This window comes from Emys orbicularis, chromosome 6 (assembly GCF_028017835.1).
Source record: "Emys orbicularis isolate rEmyOrb1 chromosome 6, rEmyOrb1.hap1, whole genome shotgun sequence".
NCBI classification, from domain to species: domain Eukaryota; kingdom Metazoa; phylum Chordata; order Testudines; family Emydidae; genus Emys; species Emys orbicularis.
Genome location: NC_088688.1, coordinates 99,756,733 through 99,780,314, shown reverse-complemented (window position 1 = coordinate 99,780,314; position 23,582 = coordinate 99,756,733). Strand labels below are relative to the sequence as shown.

The window sequence follows — 23,582 nt, the reverse complement described above, 5'->3', positions numbered from 1 at the left end:
AGGCACATGCTGAAAAAACAGAAATAGAATTTTTAGCAATTCCCCCCCCTCATTTTTCCAACATCTCTACTACAGCTACATAAAGAGGAATCAGCAAAAAGGAATTATCTGGGGGAAAATAAGGTTTATTGATGGGCAAAAATTCAGACAAAATTGTCCCAGTGAAAGTCAGTTATTGTTTTACACCATTCTGACAGATACACATTCTCCTGTTACAGGTCAGTCCCCCGGATGTTCTATGCTTGCCCGTGCTGAACATACCAAGAAGAGAATTCAGCTACTACCCAGAAACAAGGTTTATTTTGGAAGAGCTGAATATCCCAGAATCATTCCATATCTTCCAAGATGAAATCAATTTGCATCAGCTGAATGATGAAGGGAAATTGTCTTTAACGCTTGTTAACAGCAACATGCTGGCAAGGTATAGTGTTCTGTGTACGATAAAGTGGCCATGTTAGATTGAGCTGTTTTAAAGGTTATATTTTAAGTAGTTTTATGACTATAAATGTTGTCTTAACATTTTCTGTTCTATATCTGTGACACAATGTGGAATCACAGAAGAGATAGAAGACCCAACATTATTTTCCCTTCATTATGACCATTGAATACAACATGCTACACGTGTTAGTCTGTTTCACTTTTCTGATGGACCATTTTATGTATTTTGCTAAAAGCCCTGGATGTACCTTCACAGATCTCAGTTTAGACACTACTGAATTAGATTTATAATCCCAGAGTTTTATGTAAGGTCTGTAAACAGCAGGTCACACTTTCACTGCCGGTTAGCCTTCTTCCTTTAGCAAGGGCTAACTATCACGTTCCTTCAGAGATAGCCAAATACTTGCTCAGTTGCTTTTAACATTCCTCTAAGAACAGATTAGAATTTAAGTACAAGGGGAATTTTCAGTCTAGAAAATGAGGTATCTAAAACAGGCTAACCCTTAAACACAATACATGCTCTAAATGCAAGTTACAATAAACCAAATTCTCCCCTCAGTATCGATGCAGCCCCACTTACTTGTGTGAGAGTATCTGAGGGCAGAAATTGGCTCAGTATTCTTAAATTATAAATGCAATAATAAAGACAGTAGCAGAAAAAACACAGTTACAAAGCCCATTTGTGTGTGTGTGTGTGTGTGTGTGTGTGTGTGTGTGTGTGTGTGTGTCTAAAATAGATTACCCCACCTCTCTGATGGATTTTTCTGGCCCTACTGAAGTCAAAGATAGTTGCCATTGACTTCAGTGGGGTCAGGATTTTCACCTGATTCGTCTGTAAGGTTCCTAGCTCTATTTTCATTTTTTTGGGACTTTAGCCTTTTGTTGTAGTTAACTAAAAAAGCTGTAACACTAGTGTTCTTAATTATTTTAGCTAATTGACTTTTCATTAAAACATATCTTATATTCCCTCCAAGCTTCAGAAATACTTCGTATCCTGGATATATTAAGAACAGATCCATAGAAACAGAAACTTCCCAGTACGGCACTCAGATTCTACGTGAGGAGGCCATATAAGCACATAGAGAGATAGGGCATTAAACACAGCATGCTTAGTTCTGCCCACACTTGCACCAGTACAGTCTCACTGAAGTAAATGGGTGTAACAGAGGGACCGATTGTACCGTCAGTTTGGTTATTCATTTGGCATATGCATTCCAGTCAAGCGAAACCACTGTGTTCTTATCAACGATGTTCATTGTTGCTTATTGACAATGATGTTCGTTTGGTTATGGACAACTAGGAAATGGGACACTGCGTAGCTCCTAGGAGAAATGAAAAAAGTTTGTGGGAATTTTTCCAAACAAAGATTTAATTAATATGTAAATACATGTCTTGTGAAAAGTGCAACTCCTTTGTCTTGACCCTGTATAGATCAAGAGAATTAGGCATCAGTTCTAAAATTCAGTAACACAAGCTTATGCTCCAATAAATTTGTTAGTCTCTAAGGTGCCACAAGTACTCCTGTTATTTTTATAGTAACACAAGAGTCTAGGTTGTGTTACTGAATCAAAATTTCAGATTTGTATGCACACGGCTGGAGCACATGTGATGCCTGATGCATGCAGTTTGGAACACAAGGTTTGTGACCAGTGGGCCCTTGGTACCTCCTGAACATAGAATACCCACTTCTTTATGGATAGGGTTGGCAGTTTCATACCTCTACAGTCTCTACTGGTTGTCAGTGAGTTTGGTAATGTGAAAAGCAACCCTGGCTAATATAGAGGCTTCCGCTTTCATCTCTGATAAACTGTCCTTCAATTTTAATAATATCAATAAGGTACATGTACACAAAGCTTTTCATCCCAAAGGATTCTAAACTGCTGTACAAACTTATCCCTATATATAGTTTTTATATAAGTTTAATTCCCCCCCCCAATGTTAGGCACGGTAAATCCACAGGCAGCATTTATTTAACACTACATGGAAGCACTACACAATCATTTGGGACAGGAAGTGAAAAAGATTATTGTATCTAGTTGAAACTGTAGGGGGAACTACCCAAGTTGGGTTTGGCCAGGGCACAAGGATTAACACATCATGTTACAAAAAGGTGCCCCGGGCTCCTTAATGATTAGATGTGCTCAGGAGCTCAGGTTGATGTCTCATCCGAAAACATGGCCTCTCTGCAACACACAGACCCTTAATATCTTTGGTCCAGTATAAACTCAGAGGATGCCCAGGGAAGGTTATAGTGACTTTAGGCCACCTTTGCATCTTCCCAGTTCTGGGATGGTTAGTGGCCCCAGCATAATGCAGACAGCCGTGGGGCCTGTCTGTTACAACAGCCTGTCCCTGACTGCCTATGGGCCAGAAACTCTGCAGCCCTATATGCTGCAGCCTGTATGCCAGGGTTTGGGAGAATGGTTCCTTGGAAAATGGCATTATTCCTGTTCCGGGTAAATCCTCCCCCCAGATCAAAGTGGAGCTTTTAGAGCTCCTTGGCACAGCTCTGGCCCTTGTAAAGTGGCTGGAGTTGGGGTGAGGCTCTCAGAGTGAAAAATGCCACTTACTGGGTCACCAGCCTCTCTTCTTCGCACTTCACCAGTGCATTTTTCCTCTTGCTTTAAGATAAACAACATTGTATCTGTGTTAGTGAGAGGAAAAAAACAATCCCTTGAAATGTGGAAAGCCTGCTAAAATGTGAATTAAAAGTTTTACATAAAACTCCAACTTCTTTAACTTCGTGGCTGTCAAGTCTTTGCATCATGAATGGGCCACCCAAATACCCAGAGAGAGCCTGCTTCAATACAGAAATAAAATCCCCTCCGACCACACATCCCTAGTTGTCACCTACCACCCCAAACTGGAACCCATACAGGGTATCATCAAACAACTACAACCCTTACTCAATGGGGACCCCATCCTGAAGAATCTTTCCTGAACCTCCTCTTCTGGCCTTCAAACAACCCCCCAGCCTCTCCAAGGTCATCATCAGAAGCAAGGTCCCCACAGACCAGGACACACCAATTCAAAGCAGCACCAGACCCTACCAGAACAACCAATGCAAAACCTGCAGACATATCTCCATTACTACAATGATAAACATCCCCCCACAACACACCTGTCAAGATCCATGAGTCCTACACAACATGTGTTGTACCTCATCCAGTGCACTACATGCCCCAGTAACAACTATGTGGTTGAAACCAGACAATCACTACGCTTTTGAATGAACTCACAGAGGAAAATGATAAAAGACAAAAACACCCTATCATCCTTGGGTGAAAATTTTCCCAAAGCGATCACTCTATATCTGACCTATCAGTCCTCATCTTCAAAGGAAACCTGCACAGCACTTTCCAAAGAAGAGCATGGGAGCTTAAATTCATAACTTTGCTAGACACTAAAAATCATGATCTTAATAAAGAGACTGGATTTAGGGGTTATTACAACAATCTGTAACCCTTTAAACCCCATCCCCCTTTTTTCCTGTGACTACAGGGCTGTTAATGGGTCACTTCACTTTGAACAGTCTCTTAGAATATGTGCTAACTACTTATGCTAAACTATCTGTTTGACCATGTATTTAGCTGTGACATTCTAAAAGTACCTTTCCCAGACATGAGGAAGAACTCCGTATATCTCAACTGCTTGTCTCTCTCACCGACAGAAGTTGGTCCAATAAAAGATATTATCTCACCCACCTTGTCTCTTACAAGCATTCAAGTCTGAGTACATACTAAATATGAAACAGTAGTTATTTTAAAGAAGCTAAGAATCTATCACTCTACAATGGTGACTTAAGTTAAGGACATTGTGGTCAAGGAGTTAATGAATTTTTTTATTGTTTCATTCACAGTAGAATTTGAATAAGAATGACTAGAATGTAGCATTGTGATAGCAGCTGTTATTTAAAAAAATAATTTGTACTATTAACCATAGCAAAGTAACTGAAAAAGCTACACTGGTGTGTTTACAGATCAAATAATTAGAATTTTTGTAATTTGTATTTTTTTAAATTTCATGTGATAGTGATGATAAAAGTTTGGAATCAGCAGTTGTCAAAGTCATCAATCCAGATGAGCGATGTGATGCCAACTTGGGGTTACAGGCGTCTTCTTCCTCTTTAGTAGTAAAAGAGATTCTTCAAGAGGCACCAGAGTTAATCACTCAGCAACTGGCTCATCTCCTCAGAGGTGAGAGATTACTCTTTATATTAAATACTGAAAGATTTAATGGAGTGTTGCAGAATTTGATCATGCAGAAAGAGTGCGATCCATTCTTTGGTTAACAATCCCTTTAAAGACCACAGGAAGCTCCATAAAAGAAGCAGGGAGTAAAGAGTTTGTTAAAGAGTAACATTATATTTAATATTAAAAATGTGCATTTAAAAACAGGCATGAGGGGGCTTTACTGTATCGCTAGAGAGGAATATTAAATGGAGCTATCTGAATATCAGTTGGGTAGATGGAAAAGCTCTTATAGTTCTAACTTTGTTTCCGGGGATTGTGTGGTATTGGCAATAAAGTTACTCCTACCCTGTGGTGTACAATGAATATGGCTCAAGATCCCATGGTTGCATGTTAAAACTTCTCCTAATCAAAGCCATGTTTATTTAATCTTGTTTTGGTGGTATAATGTGTAACTTTCATGATCTAAAAATGCCATAATCAAATTGCCATGACACTTTCTTCTCAGTTTGCCTCATTTGTGCACCACAGTATTAAGCAGTGGGGCTTCAGTATAGTCACAAATGTGTCTCAGTTTTTCTTTTTAGCTTGTTACATTTGTCAGCATCTTCAGTTTTTGCAGTCACTGCATTTAAATTTGTGATATCTGTTAGATAGAAAGGTGAAGCTGTAAAAGAACTGACTGTTTCCCATAAGTTAGTTATGTAATTTTATCATTCCGGCTTCAGAACATATTTTAAAAAATAACTAGTTTAAATTGTGAACTCATAGTTGCTACATTTTCCCCCCTGAAAAATTAACTTAGACAAAGGTCACAACTCCAGTGCTGAATTTTTGCATACACCTAAGTTTAAGAAAAGATAGGAGTTTATTTTACTCTGTTCTGTTCTGGACCTCATAACATGCCCTTCACCATGGTATCTGAGTTATTGAATTTATACTGAGACACTATAAAATTTGGTATTTTTATAAGGCTTGTTCATGTTTTCATGAGGAGAGGGTGTTACCAGTAATACAGAATTTGGCCAAAGCTCTTTACATGTTTCATAACTAATGGTCCCCAGTAAAGCTGCCATTAAATATTTCGCTGTCTGCAGATCTCTGTAGAATAGCTCTATGGGAAACTGTGCCCTCAACTAACCAAGTAAGCATAATCATTTATCTTTGTGACAGAACCAAAAAAAAAGGCATTTGGGGGATTTATGTCAAGAGGCCTCTGTGACAATGCAAAGTGACTGGAGCTAGTAGGATATTACAGATAATAAAGCCTTTATGTAGTTCATTATTTAGAGGTAGAATTATAGCTTATTATTCAAACACTTTAAATATATTTGCTATAAAAGCTAAACATAGACAAGATTTTTCTTTTGATGCAACCATAAGGGCCCAATCCTGCGGATACTTGTTACTGTGTGTAGTGATTAGCACCATAATTAGTGCTGTTGAAATCAGGAGGATTATTCATGATTGTAAACATTATTATTTGGTAGTAAGTGTTTGCGGAATTGGGCCCCATGCCTAGTAGAATTACAGTTATCTATCATGTTAATACAGCTTCAACAACCATGGTATCTAGTTACTCTGTTGCTAGCTAATGGTATAAAAAATCATAAGGTACTGAATTAAACAGTACAATAAGCTCTGATGTGATTTTTTAAAAAAAAAAGTTTTTAGCAGTTAGGAAACCACATTTACAAATTCAGGAAAAATTAATAAATACCAACATCTCTTAATTTTAATTTTTAATACATTGTCCAAGCTGTTAAGACTATAAATATTTACAGATAGTAGACCAAACTCTGTCCTTACAACTTACCCAAATCCTAAATATACAGCTGTACTGTTATGAGAGTCTTGCCTTTTGCAAGAGGACTGTTAAATGCTGGGATCTCAAATCACTGTTGGGAGTAGCCATGGAGAACAAGTCAATCAATTACAGTACTGAAAATGTAGAAGAATTCCTACTCATATACAGATACCAAAATGATTTGCTCTTCATGGCCATTCTGACTTTGTAGCTACCAGCAAAGGACCATATTCTGGGGTGAGGAATGGCTGTTTTGTGCTGCACCGCCAGTGGATATATGCTGTAAAGCTGACATATCTCACTCTAGCAGGATTGCCCCAGGGCATAGGTGATATTCCAGTGGCATAAAGCCAGTATAGAAGTACCAACACTACTATTCCTCTCTTTTTATACTATAGCGTAAAATCATTGTATAATTTACATGGAGCAATTTTTGTTGGAGTTTAGGTTCGGAGAGCTAACGTGACAGTCAAAGTGCTATGAATTTGGATTTGATTTCATAAAATTGCTGAGCAGAAATATCAGCACTGAAGTCCATGGGAGCTTTGACATTTACTTTAGTGGGCACTGATTCAGGCCTTTAGAATGCATGGAGGGGTGATTTTGCAAGGTTAGTAACATGATTCAAATGCCTAGGTTTAGAGATATCTTTTCAGTTGTGCTGTGCCAGTTGTGACAGTTTCATTAGGTGCCATCTCAACAGACTTCTTTGGAATTCTGAAACTTTGGCTTACAGCCTGTTAGCACTATTTATTAATTTTAATAATAGCTGAAAGTATTTAAAAATACTCTGACGTGTACTATTATAAGTTTGAACAAATTAGACATGCTTTTGAATGGAAAAAAGTGAGAAGGGAAGAAAAGGCATGTCCATGCAAAACTCAACATCATTAATGTAGGCAGCATTAATATTTAAGGCCTTTTTTAAACTGTATGCTTTCCTGATATCTTTGTCTCTTCTTCAGACACACTGTAAGTTAATTCTACCCTTGGGCCTTAATCAGAACCTGCTCCAATAGTCAAAGTACTGCACAGTCATATCTGCCTTAAGTCAGTGCTTGTTCTGACTCTGGATTTGTGCCAGAAGCAAACAATTATAAAATCTGCCAGAGTCTTGGGCCTGTATTACTTTATTTCCCCAGAGATGTTTACTAGGGGACTGTTGCCAAGCTCAAGATCCATTAAATTGCTGAATCATTACATTTTTTGTTAGAGCCAGCTGGCAAGGAGTGGTTCAAAACACTGATTGTCAGGTACCTTGAGTCAGTGCATTCTCGAAAATGCCTCCTTCTGTTTGTTTGTATAAGGCCTTGAAGGATGCCACAAGATGCAGATTGCAACATGTAAATACTGGCAATTTTTGACCAAGATGAACAACAGTATTTATGGATACTTAATTTGATTTTTCTGGATATGAGCTGAAGCATTAATACCTTTCAGTGCAGTGCTGGTGCAGTTTGGCTTTCAAAATTAGTTTATTTTAGCAACTCACACCAGTAACATTTTTTTTTAAAAGGTCCTTTTTGGGAGTTTGGGAAAGGTGCCAGCATTTATCAGATGGATGACTCACACTTTTCTTAAATGGTCATGAAGTCCAAGTGAATTGCATCCCTTATTATACATATAATATGAAAGAGAAAGGGGAACATTTTCAGCTCCACCAAACAATGATTTTTTGGCCTGATAAGATGTTTTTCCTACTGTGTCTAGAAACAAAGCATTTTCTGGAAGGCAACTATTTTTGCCAGCAAGATTGTGTAGCATTTCAGCTATGAATCTTTTTTTATTAACTGCTGATCATCAATAAGGGCTGCTTTTTTGCTCTATGTACAGTTTTCATGAAAGGTTGCTTCTTTCCCCACCCCCCTACCATCCTTTCTTTTTCAGCTTAAATATCAAAACCTAGGTGAAAAAGGGAGGTTTTTGTATTTTCACTGCACTGTTCTTTTCAGCCACAAACTTATCATGCAGGAGATGCCTGTGCTGTTTTTAATGTTTTCCCAAAACAACTTCTGCCTTCATTAGATCATGTTGAATATTAATGCACAGCAATTGCTTTTGGCAAAAGTGGTACTTCTGAACTGCTTTGCAAAAAGAATAAAATGCCCATCATTTTTTTAAAAGTGGCATAGCATATTATCCAATGTCCTCTCCCCTCACCCCACCCCCAAAACCCAGTAATGCAGTGTGATGCACATAGTAAGTAATATCAACCCTTGGATTATATATTGTATTTTCTTTTGTTTGTGTGTCAGTGGACAGAAGAGCTTCTGGAGTCCTTTCAGGAATCCAATGGGAGTTGCACTAGCTCTCAGTAAAAACAAGTTGTTGGCAGGAGGTGTTCTTAGCTGATGGATCTCCTTCACAACAGATACTTAAAAGAGTACATGACTAAATGGACTGCTGACCTGACTCAGTCTGGGAAAGTGGTAATGAAAGCGATATACTGGGGTCCCACTGAGCCCACCCATTCCACCAGCCTGGGCTCCCTCACTCTGTCCTGCAGTGCCAAGCCCTCAAGCCTCCTCCAGCACACACATAGGTAGGGCCACACCCAGCTGCAAAAGACACAGACACTGAGATCAGCTCTGCATGGGAAGACAGCTCGGGGATTGCTCAGCACTCCAGTGCACACTCCCTCTAGAGCATAAACCCAAAACTATTGTCTTGCGCTGCCCAGAAATCTGTACAGCGTAAGCTCATGAAAATTGCCCTCTCCCTCAATGTGGAGGAAGATATGCACAGCTTTCCCCCCCCCCCTTATGAATTGCACAAACTGGGTTTTAGAAAAAAAAGCAAGTTTATTAACTACAACGGATAGATTTTAAGTGATTATAAGGGATAGCAGACAGATCAAAGCAGATTAGTGAGCAAATAAAACAAACATGCAAACTAAGCTCAATAAACTAAAGAAACTGGTTAGAAGTAGTAGTTTCTTACCCTAAATATTGTTTTAGGCATTTCTTTCACAGGCCAGACACCTTTTCTGGTCCAGGCTCAGCTCTTCTTCCCCTGCTCAGTCCTTGTTTCTTAGATCTTCTCAGCAGTCATCCTGGGCAGGGATTCAGTGAAGAAGGAGCCCTGATTAACTATTGCTTGCCTGCCTTAAATAGGATTTACATATGGTGGGAATCCTTTGTTTCCCAGTTTGGTCTCCACCCCTTTTGTGGAAAAGTACTAGCAGGCCAAGATGGGGTCCAGTACCAGGTGACATAATCACCTGACCCGGCAGTGTCAAAGCAGCATCCCAGAAAGCTTCTCAGGAAGGAGGGAGATTAGCATCTTCAAAGTCCTAATGGCCCATCCAGGCTGATTGCCTACTGTCTGGTGGGCATTCCCCAGGTGCAAACACTTTAGTAATTTATACACAGTCAATATTCCTAACTTCAGATACAGAAATGATACATGCATACAAATAGGATAATCATAGTCCGTTCATCATAACCTTTCCAATGATACCTCACATGACCCATCTTGCATAAAACATATCTTAGTTATATCATATTCGCATCAAAATATCTCTATGAAGAATATGGGGCCTAGTGTGCCACAGTGTTTTTAGCTGATGGATATCCTTTACAACAGATACTTAAAAGAGTACATGACTTAAATGGACTGCTGACCTGACTCAGTCTGGGAAAGAGGTAATGAAAGCATGCCTACGATGAAGAGAAATGAGGTGATGCAATGTTACTTAGGACAAACTCTCAGTTCATTGTTTTTCTAAACTATGTGGGATCTTAAACCCCATAAAGAAATTGAGGGGTCCATATCCCACTAATATGCAGGGATTTTGAGTGTATGTCCTATTAATGCTAACAAGCAAATTGTATACATTGAAGGAAGAATACAGCCCTGTGTTGACATTGGGAATTGCAGATGTTCCTACCTTAGTTTAGAAGACTCTTTCTCTCTTCCTTTTTTCTTAGCAGAAGAGTTAAACAACAGATGACTATGACAAAAAAGCTTTTAAATTGGGTGCCTGTTTGATTAATTACTCCATTAATGCTATAAGGCCTACATTTCATGTTGGGATGAGAATGCTTATTCCTCTTAAAACCAAAAGTGGGTTTCCGATCAGAAAGTTTTGCACACAACCAGAATATCTCAAGTTGCAACTATTGAGAGGAACCTAGCAATCAAGAGTTCAAGTCTGCTTTCAAATAGCCAGGTGAAATGCATATCTGTACTCTTTCTTGCACCCATGTTCAAACTCTGATTTTAAAAATATGCAATAACTCACATGTGTGTATCCTAATGAGGGTCTAATCAAATTCTAAGAGAGCTTTCCCAATGGAAATTCATAAGAACATATCATGCCAGTGAAAACCAGATAGAGGGACATAGCAGTATAGAATATCAGGGTTGGAAGGGACCTCAGGAGGTCAGCTAGTCCAACCCCCTGCTCAAAGCAGGGCTAATCCCCAAACAGATTTTTGCCCCAGATCCCTAAATGGCCCCCTCAAGGATTGAACTCACAACCCTGGGTTTAGCAGGCCAATGCTCAAACCACTGAGCTATCCCTCCCCCCATTATATGTAGCGTTATCTTCAAACAATCCTTCAAGCTCTTTTAGTTTGGGAGCTAAAGGTAAAAACTTTTAGAAACATTAGAAGTCCCTATTTTAAAATATATTTCTAAGGATTGGCAGATTAATTTAAACTAGCTTCATGAATGTTCAGAAAATCATTTTTACAATGCTTTATAATAAAACTGTTCTTGAACTGAAAAATGGAATTGTCACTGATAAGAATTTTTATTATGAAGATTCGTTCTGATTTAAGGGGCTTGATTCTCCTTTCCCTCACACATGTGTGTATCAGGAGTAATTTAGTTAAAGTCAAGGGATTTATGCCAGCATAAGGCTGATGTGAGATTAGAATCCAGCTGCCATAGTGTTTTGGGGTCAGATCTTCAAAAGCCCCTAGGTCCCATTGATGTCAGTGGGCATTAGGGGCCTAATTATTTTGAAACTCTGGGCCCTAGATTTTCATTTACCTGAACTCCACTATTTATTTAAAAGAAATAGAAATTGACTGTGTGAGAAACACAGAAAAAAATATTTTGCTCAAATTGCAAGAATCAAAATTTATTTCCCTTTTACTGTTTCTCTATTGCCTTTGCCTTCATCATTTTTTTTAGAATTACATAATCCTGCACTTATCTCCCAGTTTAACTGAAAACCTGGATTGATTAGACAAAAGCTGTAGTATAATTATTGCTCAATCTGTAATCAATTGTAATTAGACTATGTGATATATTAAAAGAAAATTAGTAAGATGATGTAATTGTAATTGTACTGAAGCATAACTTACTTGATCTTAGTTCTTTCTATACAATTAGGTACACAAATCTGGGTTGACTTTCTAGCAATCTTTAATTCTGAATTGATGAGCTTGTATGGTTTTATATCTAATACTTGTTACTTTATTGCACTTTCCAGTACTTTGTGCTCTGATTTCCTCTGCTTCTTAAGGTATTATTTTTTAAATCCATTGGTTAATGTTTCAGATGACACATACAATAATAACTATTCCATTTCTTATATTAAAAAACCCCAACCAACTGAACCACCACTAAAGATACAGGCCTACATTTTGAAAAATGAATAAAGGTTGTGGGTGCTTCAGCTTTTGAATACCCAACTTTACATACCTGAAAATCAGACCCCTTAAGGTGTCCAAAAATTGGGATGCCTAAATCACTAGCAACTTGTGAAAATGTGGGCCACAGTATATACACCTCTACCCTGATATAACGCGACCCGATATAAAACAGATTCGGATACAATGCGGTAAAGCAACGCTTCGGGGGGTGGGGGAGCTGCACACTCCGGCGGATCAAAGCAAGTTCAATACAACGCGGTTTCACCTATAATGTGGCAAGATTTTTTGGCTCCCGAGGTCAGCGTTATATAGGGGTAGAGGTGTATTTTTCTATACAGTCTGTTTCTTTTATGATTTTTAATACTACCACACAGAGAGGGATATTTAAAATAATAAGACTCACATAAACCCAAGAAAAGTAAGGGTATTAAGACATAAGAGAGAAATTCTGGAAATTCTGAGATAAGAAAGAAATTCCATTCTGGATTCACCCTACAATAAATATTAAAAGTGTCTGCAGTCTCTCCAGGGAGTCGTAAGTTACAATAATTTTTATGGCCCTACGTATTTTCAGGTTATATGTCTCCATATTAACGTTAGGCCATATTCATCCCTTGAACTAATATGTCAACTAATCTGTTTCTCAGAGAGATTCACTCCCTACTTCAGAGTACTACTCCCACACCAGCATTTGCCTGCTAGTGAGGCCTATACTTAAAATTGCAAAATTATTTCCAGTAGCAGATCATCCTGCTTTCATTCACTTATAACTTTTTGAAGAAAGTTACTATTGAGAATAAAACATTAATCTATCCAAAGGTGATGGTTGTAAAGTTTGAGGAAAATCCTTTCAGTGATCAAAGGGTGGAACCCCCCCCCCCGCACGTTTCCAATTTAAAAACATTCAAACTATACTTTTTTGACAGGACTAGGCCAAAAACAACCAAAATTTGAAATTTCAAAGAATTTGACATGCAAATAGTCCTTGAGGAGAGGAGTGTATTTGCTAGGTTGGAAAAATCTTTGCTGCTTCACAGGGAGTTGAATCCCCCTGCCCCCATACGGCACTTACCCAACTATGCAGTGTTTTACATTGAAGGGGGGGGGGGGGATTCCACTCATTTTACAGGCTTGTGGTTTAATGAACAGGGTACTGGAGTGGGGGTCAGGAGACCTGGATTCAATTCCTAGCTCTGCCATTAACCTGCTTTGTGATGCTATGTAAGTCTCTTAGCTCTCTGTGCATCTTGTCTAGTTAGATTATAAACTCTTTGGGATAGGGACTAAGGCCTGGATCCACAAAGGGACTTAAATGTTGCAATGCATTTCAAGCACCTAGAGAATCACAGGAACAGCACAGCTATCCACAAGTCTGAGTTAGGTGCTTAGGCTTCCTGTACAATGGCTGGGGAGAAATTGGCGCTTAAGAATGTGATCCACAAAGCCAGCAATGCTAGGCAGGGACCCCCTAAGCTAGCCAATGGGAGATGCTGATGAGAGGCGTGCGGCCTAAGCCTTTCCCAGAGATAGGCGCCAGAGTCTGGGCTGCTAGCAATCCACAATCAGGAACTTCTTTTCCAGAATCAGATGGCTTAAATACCTACGTGGGTTTTTATGAGAATGGGTTAGGTGCCTGCTTCACTGCACACTACCAGCGCTGGAACTGAGGGTTTGGAGAGGATCAGGCCTCCCACTTTTTAACAAAAGAAACATATGTGCTGTGGGAAAAACATAATCGTATTGCTAAAGGCCAACATGCACTATGTACTCCTGGGGGAATTCTGTGCCACTGCACAAGTACAGAATTCGTGTGCCCTGCAGATTCTCCCCCCCTCCTCCGCCCCGCATAATAATAGATTCTGCTGGAGAGGCACTGCAATTACACCTTTTGCCCACTAGGGGCTGCTGTGATGCTAGAAGAGAGGGCAGCTGGCTCACCACTGGAGCAGCCCGCCGTGGAGAGGGAGGGGGCACTTTGGCCTTGTCCCCCCACTTCTACAAAGATTCTGGTGCCCTTGCTGCACACACAACAGCCAGAGAAAGAGGAGGTGGTGGTAGTCCAGTGGTTAGAGCACTCATCTAGGATGAGGTTCCATTCCCCCCCTCTACCTGATGGGAAGAATGGATTTGAATAAGGGACACTCACCTCTCAGGAGGGTGCCCTAACCACAGAGCTATGGGACAATCTAACGTTGGGCTCCCTCAGTCTCTCCTGTTGAAGTTGTTCCACTATGTATAAATAATTAAAGAGTCATTGAGCCCGAGAGAGAGTGAGAATGACCCTATGAGTCTGGTTAGAGCACCCACCTGAGAGGTGGGAGACCCAAAGTCCAGTCCCCCAACTCCAATGACTAATTATTTATACACAGGGGCACTCTGAGCACACCTACTTGATTGAGCCCTGCATACAAGATAGGCAGGCGACTGCACGTCTTCCCCTGTTTTGTGGATTGCTCAGGGGCTTAGGTGGGAGATAGGTGTCTAGAGTGAGGCAGCAGTTTGCATGCCAGGAAGAAACTTAGGCGCCAAGTGAGTTCAGGTGCTACGGGGTTAGGCAGGAGTTTTGTGAATCGCAGTGGAGCCTAAAACTGGGATTTAGATGCTTAAATCTGGGGGTTAGGTGCCTACGTATCTTTGTGGATCTGGGTATAACTGTCTCTTCCTATGTGTTTGTACATGTCCTAGCATAATGGAGCCCTGATCTTGGTTGGGGTCTCTATGAGCTACCGTAATATAAATAATAATGCTGAAGCATAAGATTTTTTTATTCTTAATTTAGCATGAATAATTGGCAATGAATGTTTTCTTTGGGCATATTAGCAAATGGGAACAAAGCCTTCTGGGAGTTAAAGGATGACCTTGAATCCTTACCCCGCCAGCAAAATCTGTCACATCAAGGATGGAATTTTGAAGATGGTATGCTCTATGTAATCCTCTGAAAATACATCAACTCTATTTAGGTGTTGTAAGAGAGTGCCAACTGTGCTGCAATTATTTAATGGACTCATTTTTTTAACTTTGAAATTAATGTGTCGTATTTGGCTGAACGTGCTGTGCTTTCATCTAGAAATACATTGGCATGGAGTCATCTAGAGTCGATTACACTGGAATGACTACTGACTGACTTAAATCATAAGTTTAAGGTTATCCTCAAAGTCCTTTGTGAAGTTGTTACTTGTGTGCTGTATTCGGGAAGAGTTTTGTGTTGTATTGGTAATAAGAAGGGCCATTAGAATTCCTCGGGCATAGAAATAATGGAGTCAATAAATATGATAAAATCAATCATTTGCTTAAAATGCTTAATCTAGATTTGCTTAATTGTGGTTTGGGTGATACTGTGTATGTATTTGTGTACTTATTTCAAGGTTCTGCTGGCTGTATTTTAGCTGTCACACTCTATGTCCATTGATACTGACATCCTGTGTGGGGAAAAAGAAGGGAGATCAGCTACCAGACAGGATGGATTTGTAAACAGGTGGCTCCCGGAAAAAGCAATTACTTGTACTTAAAGAGATGTTCACTTCAAAAAACTTCATGCTTATATTTGGGACCTATCATGAAGTCAATGGGAATGTTGCCGTTGGCTTCCTGGGGCAAGATTGGGATTGTTATGTTTAAATATAACAAAACCCTATAGAAATAGAAATTATATGATAAATTGAAGTAGCTTTTCCTAATATGCTAGATTTATCAAAATAACAAATTAACAGTGTAGATTTTTAAAGAATTTGATATTTTGGCTGCTTAGAAAATGGAAATTTGGCATGTCAGTTTGTACTGGTCCTTGTAACAAGTATATGAAGGCTATATCTTCACTGCAGAGTAAGCGTGAGTTATCTACACTTGAATTAATGCATCTTAAGTAAGCGTAGCTCTAGTGAGAGTGACCACACTGGGAAATAACACTTGAGCTACACAAGAGTGACTGGATTACTTTATGGGGTGATTGTTAGCAGCTGATGCATTACGCTAAGTCTAGCTGTAACCTACAAATCTATATCCCCGGACAGGCCAGCCAACTCAAATTAAAAAAAAGCATCAACACATGCCAGTTAAGGCTCTGTGTGTGCAGAGAGCACTCAAGTTATAACTTGAGTTAACTCTACAGTGAAGACAAGCCCAAAGGAGGAAAGGGCTTTAAAGGGGGAAGGGGGAACAAGGGTACAGTAAAGAATTGTAGTTTCTCTAGTACCTTTTCACTGTTGTACAGAAGGGGTTGACTTTGCTGTTTCACATTTCAGGAAGCATTCTCTTCAAATGTATGTCTGTGGAACCCGAAAGAATTACAGAACAACAGGAAGAAATACTGTCAATTCTAGAAGAAAAATTTCCAGAGCTGCCGCCTCGAGAAGACATTATCTCTGTTTTCCAGCAGACCCCATTTAAGGCTCAAGGTAATGCAGTTTACTTCCATTCCTCAGGCAGCTTGGCATTTTTGTCATGTGGCTACATCTAGACAGAATGGATCATTATGTGAGATGACAGTAGTTGAAATAAAAAAAGTCTTCATTTGTATTAACATGATGGTTACTTTTAAGTTAAATGACTGACTTAAGGTGGAGCATTGTCAGCGCTTTCTGAGGTTCTAAACGAGATAATTAATATTGTCTAGTGGGCCCCAACACAACATGGTGGGCTATAGCCACCGCTCCAGCCATAGGGAGGATACTCAGCTACAGCTCAATGCCATCTTGGGGGTGGATTTTACCTTCTGAACCTACTTCACCTGCATAGAGCTCAGTTTCTTGGGCTCTATGCTGGTGAAGTGACTTTAACCCTAAATAAAGCTTGAAATAGCAAGAAGTTATTTTAATAATGGAAAAGTATATTTCTTTTTCATTGTCACTCAGAAATGAGACTGAACCATTTTTACTCCATGCCTCCAAAAACATTCACTATCTGGGTTTCAAGTTGCTTTAAACCTGGGCTTGCTACCCTGGTGGGGGTATAGGCTAGCGCTCCCCGGTGCTGCTTTCGGACAGGTTGGTAATCCACCCACTTTGTAATGAAGACACAGGCTAATTCACTTGAGCACTGATAGTCCTTCAGTGCTTTCCCTCAGTTCCCGCCATGTGCCCAGGTCTACAGAGAAGTTCTCCCACAATCCAGAAAAGCATGGAGGCTGGGAGAAAAAAGTCTTTTCCCAGCTGGATTAGAGAGTGCAAGTCAATGCAGCCTCTCTGTGAGAAACTAGGTAAAAATGGCTCCCGCTGAGCTGGCTGACCTCTCTGATTGCAAGAGCTAGGTTCAGCCAGTCAGGGGCAAAGGAGGAAGAATGTGTGACATCCACCACATGGCGTGGCTCAAGTGATCTGCCCTAATATTCAATATCAAACTTGAAATACATTGTAAACAGCAGTGGGATAGAATTTCTGAACGTTGGGCCTGGTTTTCCTAAACACACTGGTATAAATCAGTAGCAGTGCCGCTGAAATCAGTGGAGCTATATTGAAGTGAAACTGGAATAAGTGAGGGCAGAATCAGGCTCATTGTTCCTTATGTGTTATTAGCTGTGCTCCAACATCTAGGTAAAGCAATATACAAAACAAAAGACATACAAAAAGCTTCTATTAAGAGTTCATGCATATGAACAAAATTCAGTGAAACGTTGTCACTTCATTAATACAATATAAAAGCGAATAAAGCTTGTTTTCAGTGGTTTCTGCAGCTTGAATAAAGTAGCTGACATGGTTCTAGTGCTTCCCAGCTCTGTCACGTACAGTCTCTGTATACACATTAAGAATGTCAGTGGCCTTTTTTGTTGCCATGTCGCATTGCAAACTCATGTCCACTTTGCTTTTCATTATTACCCCGAAATCCCTTTAATCATCACTGCTTCCCTAGGACATCTCCCTCCGATTGAGTTAAAAAATTTTTTGGATTATTCCTCCCAGATGTGTTAGCTTTCTGTTTGCACAGTTGAAATGAACTGAATTTTATTTTCATATTTCTGGTCCCTTTAGGTGCCTGATGAGTGTTGCCAGTTTAGACCAATATGCTCTTAGATCCTCTTTTAGATCATTAATGAAAATGTTAAATTATATTTAAAAGGCCATACACTGCCTGTGATCACGAGCACTATTCATATTTGACATTCATGGCTCCGATTCTACAAAGACTAATAAATGTGCTTAACTTTGCTCATTGTGTGTAGGCTTATTGACTTCAATGTACGGAAGTCAGTGGCAAAACTCCCATTGACTTCAGTAAGGCCAGGATTTTACCTAACAGGATTACTAACAACAATGTGTCAAGTGAAGTCTGCGTGTGTGTCTATTTAGGATTGGGATCCATGGAGTTTCATGCACAGAGATAAGACCATAGTTGGCTGTTAATGAAACTACACTGTAAAAAAAAAATTAGCCACTTTGCTACTACTCTTGGAAGCAGCTTTAGTATGGCCATGGATGCATCATAATTTTAAGTGCCTCTGAACAGGGACATAGCATACCAGCTACATTGTTCTGTGTTTTATCAATATTGTTTATGATTTTATTACAAATTACATAGTTAGCATTGCTATGTTTGTGTGCTCTATGTGCAGATAGGTGGGGATGAGATTCTGAGGTCCTTTGCAAATCAGATGAAAGTTTTGCCTTTATGTAGGCTTTATAGGGGGCAGGGCCGGCTCCAGGCACCAGCGCAGCAAGCAGGTGCTTGGGGCGGCCAACGGAAAGGGGCGGCACGTCCGGCTCTTCGGCGGCGGGTCCCTCAGTCCCTCTCGGAGGGAAGGACCTGCCGCCGAATTGTCGCCGAAGAATGAAGTGGTGGTGATAGAGCTGCCGCCGAAGTGCCGCCGATTGCGGCTTTTTTCCCCCCCCCCCGCCACTTGGGGCGGCAAAAACACTGGAGCTGGCCCTGATGGGGGAGGGATAGCTCAGTGGTTTGAGCATTGACCTGCTAAACCCAGGGTCAAGAGTTCAATCCTTGAGGGGGCCATTTAGAGATCTGGGGCAAAATCAGTACTTGGTCCTGCTAGTGAAGGCAGGGGACTAGACTCAATGACCTTTCAAGGTCCCTTTGAGTTCTATGAGATAGGTATATCTCCATATATTATTATATTTGTATCTAGTTTGTTAGGCAGAAGTGGAACAATTCAACAAAATAGCAGTTCCAGGTTTCATTTAAGAAGCAGCACTCATTTACAAACCTGAATCCATAGGTGTACTGGTTATTTTGGGCACAATGAGGAGAATAGATATTCTGCTTATTAAAGACTCTACTGTCTATATATAATTATTTTTTTAATGAAAATATCAAAGATTTTGAATATACATGAGAAACTTCCAGTTCATCTTGTCAATAGATTGCTGATTGAAGATAATCTAGCTACTGCATTCATTGATGAGCAGTTATGATTTCTATGGCTGTTTCACTCATGAGTGGCTATTTGGCTATATTATCTGCGTTATCAGTAGGGTTCAACTGACCATGTTCCTGTGCGTCATGAATTATTTAAATATAGTTTAGAGAATGTTGCAGCCTTGTAGCTGGACGTCTCCCATTACAGTAAATGAAAGCTATATGGTTAAATGAAATATTTTGAAAATTCACAACATTCCTGGCTCCTATATAGAGGAATCCAGATCCCACAATTAAAGAGTCACCCACTAGATGATGATGATAAAGTCTCCTGTGTCAACAATACACACGTTAATCTGTTCCTGAGGGTTATATTAATCTTTAATCCCACACAGAAACATCCATTGGTACAATGTTAGTTTAAGGAAGATCAATGGTAGAATGCAATCTGAAGTTTGTATTTACAACATGTACCTTAATTGCTTCAGCTCTGAATGATTTGTTACAACAATTCTATATTAGTGCCAAAAGTTTTATATCCATGATCTGAAGATTAAAGATTATGTGCACTCGTTGACAAGTAGTATTCAATATGCTTCCAGATCAGAGCCTTTACAACTTCATCAAGGGAAACTGAATATATGAGTATCTTTGTCTTTTAATTCTTTTGAACTTTGTTTACTCTGATATTAAAGTAGTAGTGCCATACTATTAATATTAATTTAAATTACAAAATAATGTTAATTTTCTGATGTGAACCCATAAAAGCCAGAAGAGTTAACATTAAGGCTAAAATTCTGGTCTTAACTCATCTTGTTGCATTTGACTAGCTCTGAAACTTATATGTATTGAACAGTTTTTCTGTATCTCAAACAGGTTTAAATGTCGAGGAGGCTCTGTTGAAGGATCTCAAGGAGCTGTCAGATGGAGAAATTAAAGTTGCAGTTAGCACGGTGTACATGACCCTTGAGGTAAGAGGAAACATAAATAGAATATAGCTGCTAAACAACCAAGCTGCAGAAGGTGGCCTGTTCTTTCACATAGATTTTCAGTTACTTGTTTTCTCAGGATAGAATATGAGCAGATTTTGTCTATGATGTAATTAATTTTTATGAATGCCGTAGTTATTTGTGGTCTGACTTGCATTACTATGCATCTGAATATCTTTTCAAATAAAAGTAATTTACCAGGATGCTTTCGAGCGACAGCTGCAGAAAATTGCAATGCTTGGATCATAACCCACCTTTCCATGCAGTGGGGTTAATAGTCTCTCAACTTCTTGAGAAAAGTGTCCCCTTGTTTTTTTACTTTTATACACCTGCTTTGAATGTTGTGAAAACAGTCACGTTGGTCATAAATTATAGAAGTTCCAGGATTGATAAGAAATCCTTTCAATTTGTTAATTAGATGGCTGCTTGTCTCAGGCATTTCCTGTGTTAGCAGTACTGGTGAAAGTCATTTTTTTGATTGCTGGTTTCAGTGTCACACCTCTGAACTGACCCCACTTAAGCTGGAGTGCTTTTAGTTAAATGTGTGCATAACTATTAGCTGTTCAGTGTTATGCATATTTTACAGATGTTCTTTCCCCTCTAGTGTACTGTTTTTAATGAATATTGTGCTGATATCACTTTAGATTTAGCTGTTATATGTGTAGAAGTACAGATCAGAATCATTCAGGGCCAGGTTGAGGCTGGCTCTTCATAGGTGTGAGAGAGCAAATGGACACGCGAGGAATCTTCCCGTTCCCCGTAATCCCCTGTTCAGGGACTAGCTGCTATGTGGGTGGGAAGTGCAGCAACTGAGCGTGACTAGTCCTGCAAGTGGCATTAGTCACCTCAAAAGGAGTGGGGTAAGACATGAGCCTAAGGCAGCTGTTACATTTGCTCCTATTTCTCCGGGGGGCTTTTACTACATTGCAGTCCCTTCACGTACCCCATCAGTGCAGGTGGTCACTTTTAGTCCCAGCCCAGTCCTCACACACTGAGCAGGTGCATATAAAGCACACCTCATCTAACAGCATTGTGTTTTGTATTACTGACTCCTCTATCTTGTGTTAGCCAAAATGATCCTTTACATGCAGATAGGGTGACCAGATAGCAGGAGTGAAAAATCAGGAGACTTTCCCCCCCCCCCCAGGAGGATAGTTGCCTATATAAAACAAAGCCGCTAATATCGGGACGGTCCCGCTACTGGGACATCTGGTCACCCTACATACAGAGGGCCAATCTGGCCAAACACCCAAGACTGTATTTGTGCTGCATCACCAACTCAAACAAGTAAAAACGAGCGTTATGGGTACCAGTGAATGAGCCCCCTATGTGCCACAAAGATTGACTCTCAAACTCTGCAAACTTCACGCCTCGCTGACTATGAGACAAGCAGAGTTAAACTGGAGGGAAGTGGGGAACAGATGTTTTATGATTCGGTCATGTTTTATTCTTTCTCCCTTCCTTTGTTATTTTAAATAGGCTGCCTGGGAGTAGCCGTCATGGCTCTCTTATTGGTAGATGAATGTTGCAAGTAGGTGATGGGGTTCTACCCCTCCCCAATCACCAAGGACTTGATTTTAAGAGCTCCCACAACTCCACTGAACTCAATAGGAGCTGAGGTGCTGGGCATCTTTCTTTCTGTTGCCAAGCTTCTTGGGTGCCATGAAGTATGAATTAATCTTTGGCGTTTCAATTTTGTGGTCTTCTTCATGCTCTCATTGTAGTGACACTGTCAGCAAGGGAAGAGCCTAGTGTCTTAATGGTGTGAGCCCTTCAAACGTGTCCCTCATTGAGTGATGTTTAGTCAGTTGGAGAAGAACCTGTTAGGACATGTAGGGCATTAAGTGTGCTCAGGTACAGAGTATTTTGGTATAATATCAAATAACCTAATTTACTCTAATTATGGCAGTTGGACAGTACAGAATGGGAGAGTCCATGAAACACAGCATTTTGGGGTACAAGAGAGGGATAGTTCCCCTTGAAAATAGAGGTTAGTCTTCATCTTTGCAAACACCACAAGGCCTATGGAAATTCCAGGGATAGCAGTTCCAGAGGCTTAGGTCTGCTGGATCTAGTCTGTAGCTTTGTGCTGTTGAATATCATCCTGGTGTATTTAAAATGTCAGACTTGGATTTTCTTTCCTGACTTATTCAAAACACTTAAATTTTTGACATACTAGCCAATACAATTAATATCTAGTATGATTCAAGGTATGTAGCTTTGAAATCCTTTCACAGAAGATATCTTGATACAAAACATGCTAAAACATGCTTCTCTGAGCAATTATAATGTCTAGCTTACTAAATAAGTGGTAGAATGTCAGTAGTGTCAGTGATAGTAATTTACATGCTGGCACAGTAATCAATCAGTTTAAAAAACTACATGTTAGAAAGTCAAGAAATGAACAGTTAAAGGGTCTAGCCACTTTCTCACTGCCATACAATCCTCCATCACTCCACCAAACTTGCATGGCCCACTCAACTTTAACTTTGGTCCCTAAAATTTGCAAAAATGTACAAATGTCAAAATAACCAATAACAAGATGGTTGGAAATGCATTCTTTGAATAAGAAATGGGATTTTATAATCTTCTAATAATTTATTTTAACCGTTGTCTATCATTTTGCTAATTTAGACGAGTGGTACAAATTAGGCTTATAATGAGGAGCTAGCTTCAGTATTAAATTAAGATGCTTTTGTTACTTCCTGAAAGAGTATGTGGAATGCAGCTTCTGTGCTCTACGCAGGACCCAGATCTAACATCCAGGTAGCACTAACACAGCTCAGCTGGGAGATGGAGGATCTTTACTTCTACTTTGCACAACTGTATTAAGGCTAGTCACATTCTAGCCTATAATTTGTATCCCTTTCTTCTACTGTCTACAAAAGACATTTGACCGCAGCAATGTTTTTATAGTTCTAAAAGCAGACAAGTTTCAGAACTGGCCTCAGTGAATATATTGTATCACATTTGACTTTAGAATACTGTTGTTCAGGGAACACCAAGATTTGATTCTCAAGCAGTGAAGTGGTTCACAAGAACATTGTTTGAGGCATAACTAAATGGAACTATCTAGGGGAAGGAGATTCAACTGCATATGCACAAAACAATCAATTCTTAGTGATTTCCATGAGTTAAATGATCTTTAATCTGAATCCATCAAGTCACTGATATTACCAGATTTTTGACTGAAGTTACCTGGAAGTGATTCCTAGAAGTCATTCCTTCTAGTTCTTCTCTTTTCAAAAGA

At 39.7% G+C, this 23,582-nt stretch overlaps 1 protein-coding gene across 1 annotated transcript in view; it reads left to right on the top strand.

The window, feature by feature from the left end:
- Positions 1-395: 395 nt before the first annotated feature.
- Positions 396-23,582, top strand: part of PRUNE2 (prune homolog 2 with BCH domain) — a 149,730-nt gene continuing 126,543 nt past the window's right edge. The window contains exons 1-4 of the mRNA XM_065406219.1: positions 396-421; positions 4,471-4,634; positions 16,283-16,435; positions 20,220-20,314. Of these exons, the coding sequence (XP_065262291.1) occupies positions 411-421; positions 4,471-4,634; positions 16,283-16,435; positions 20,220-20,314 (423 nt within the window). The 5' untranslated portion in view covers positions 396-410. The remainder of the gene's footprint in view (positions 422-4,470; positions 4,635-16,282; positions 16,436-20,219; positions 20,315-23,582) is intronic.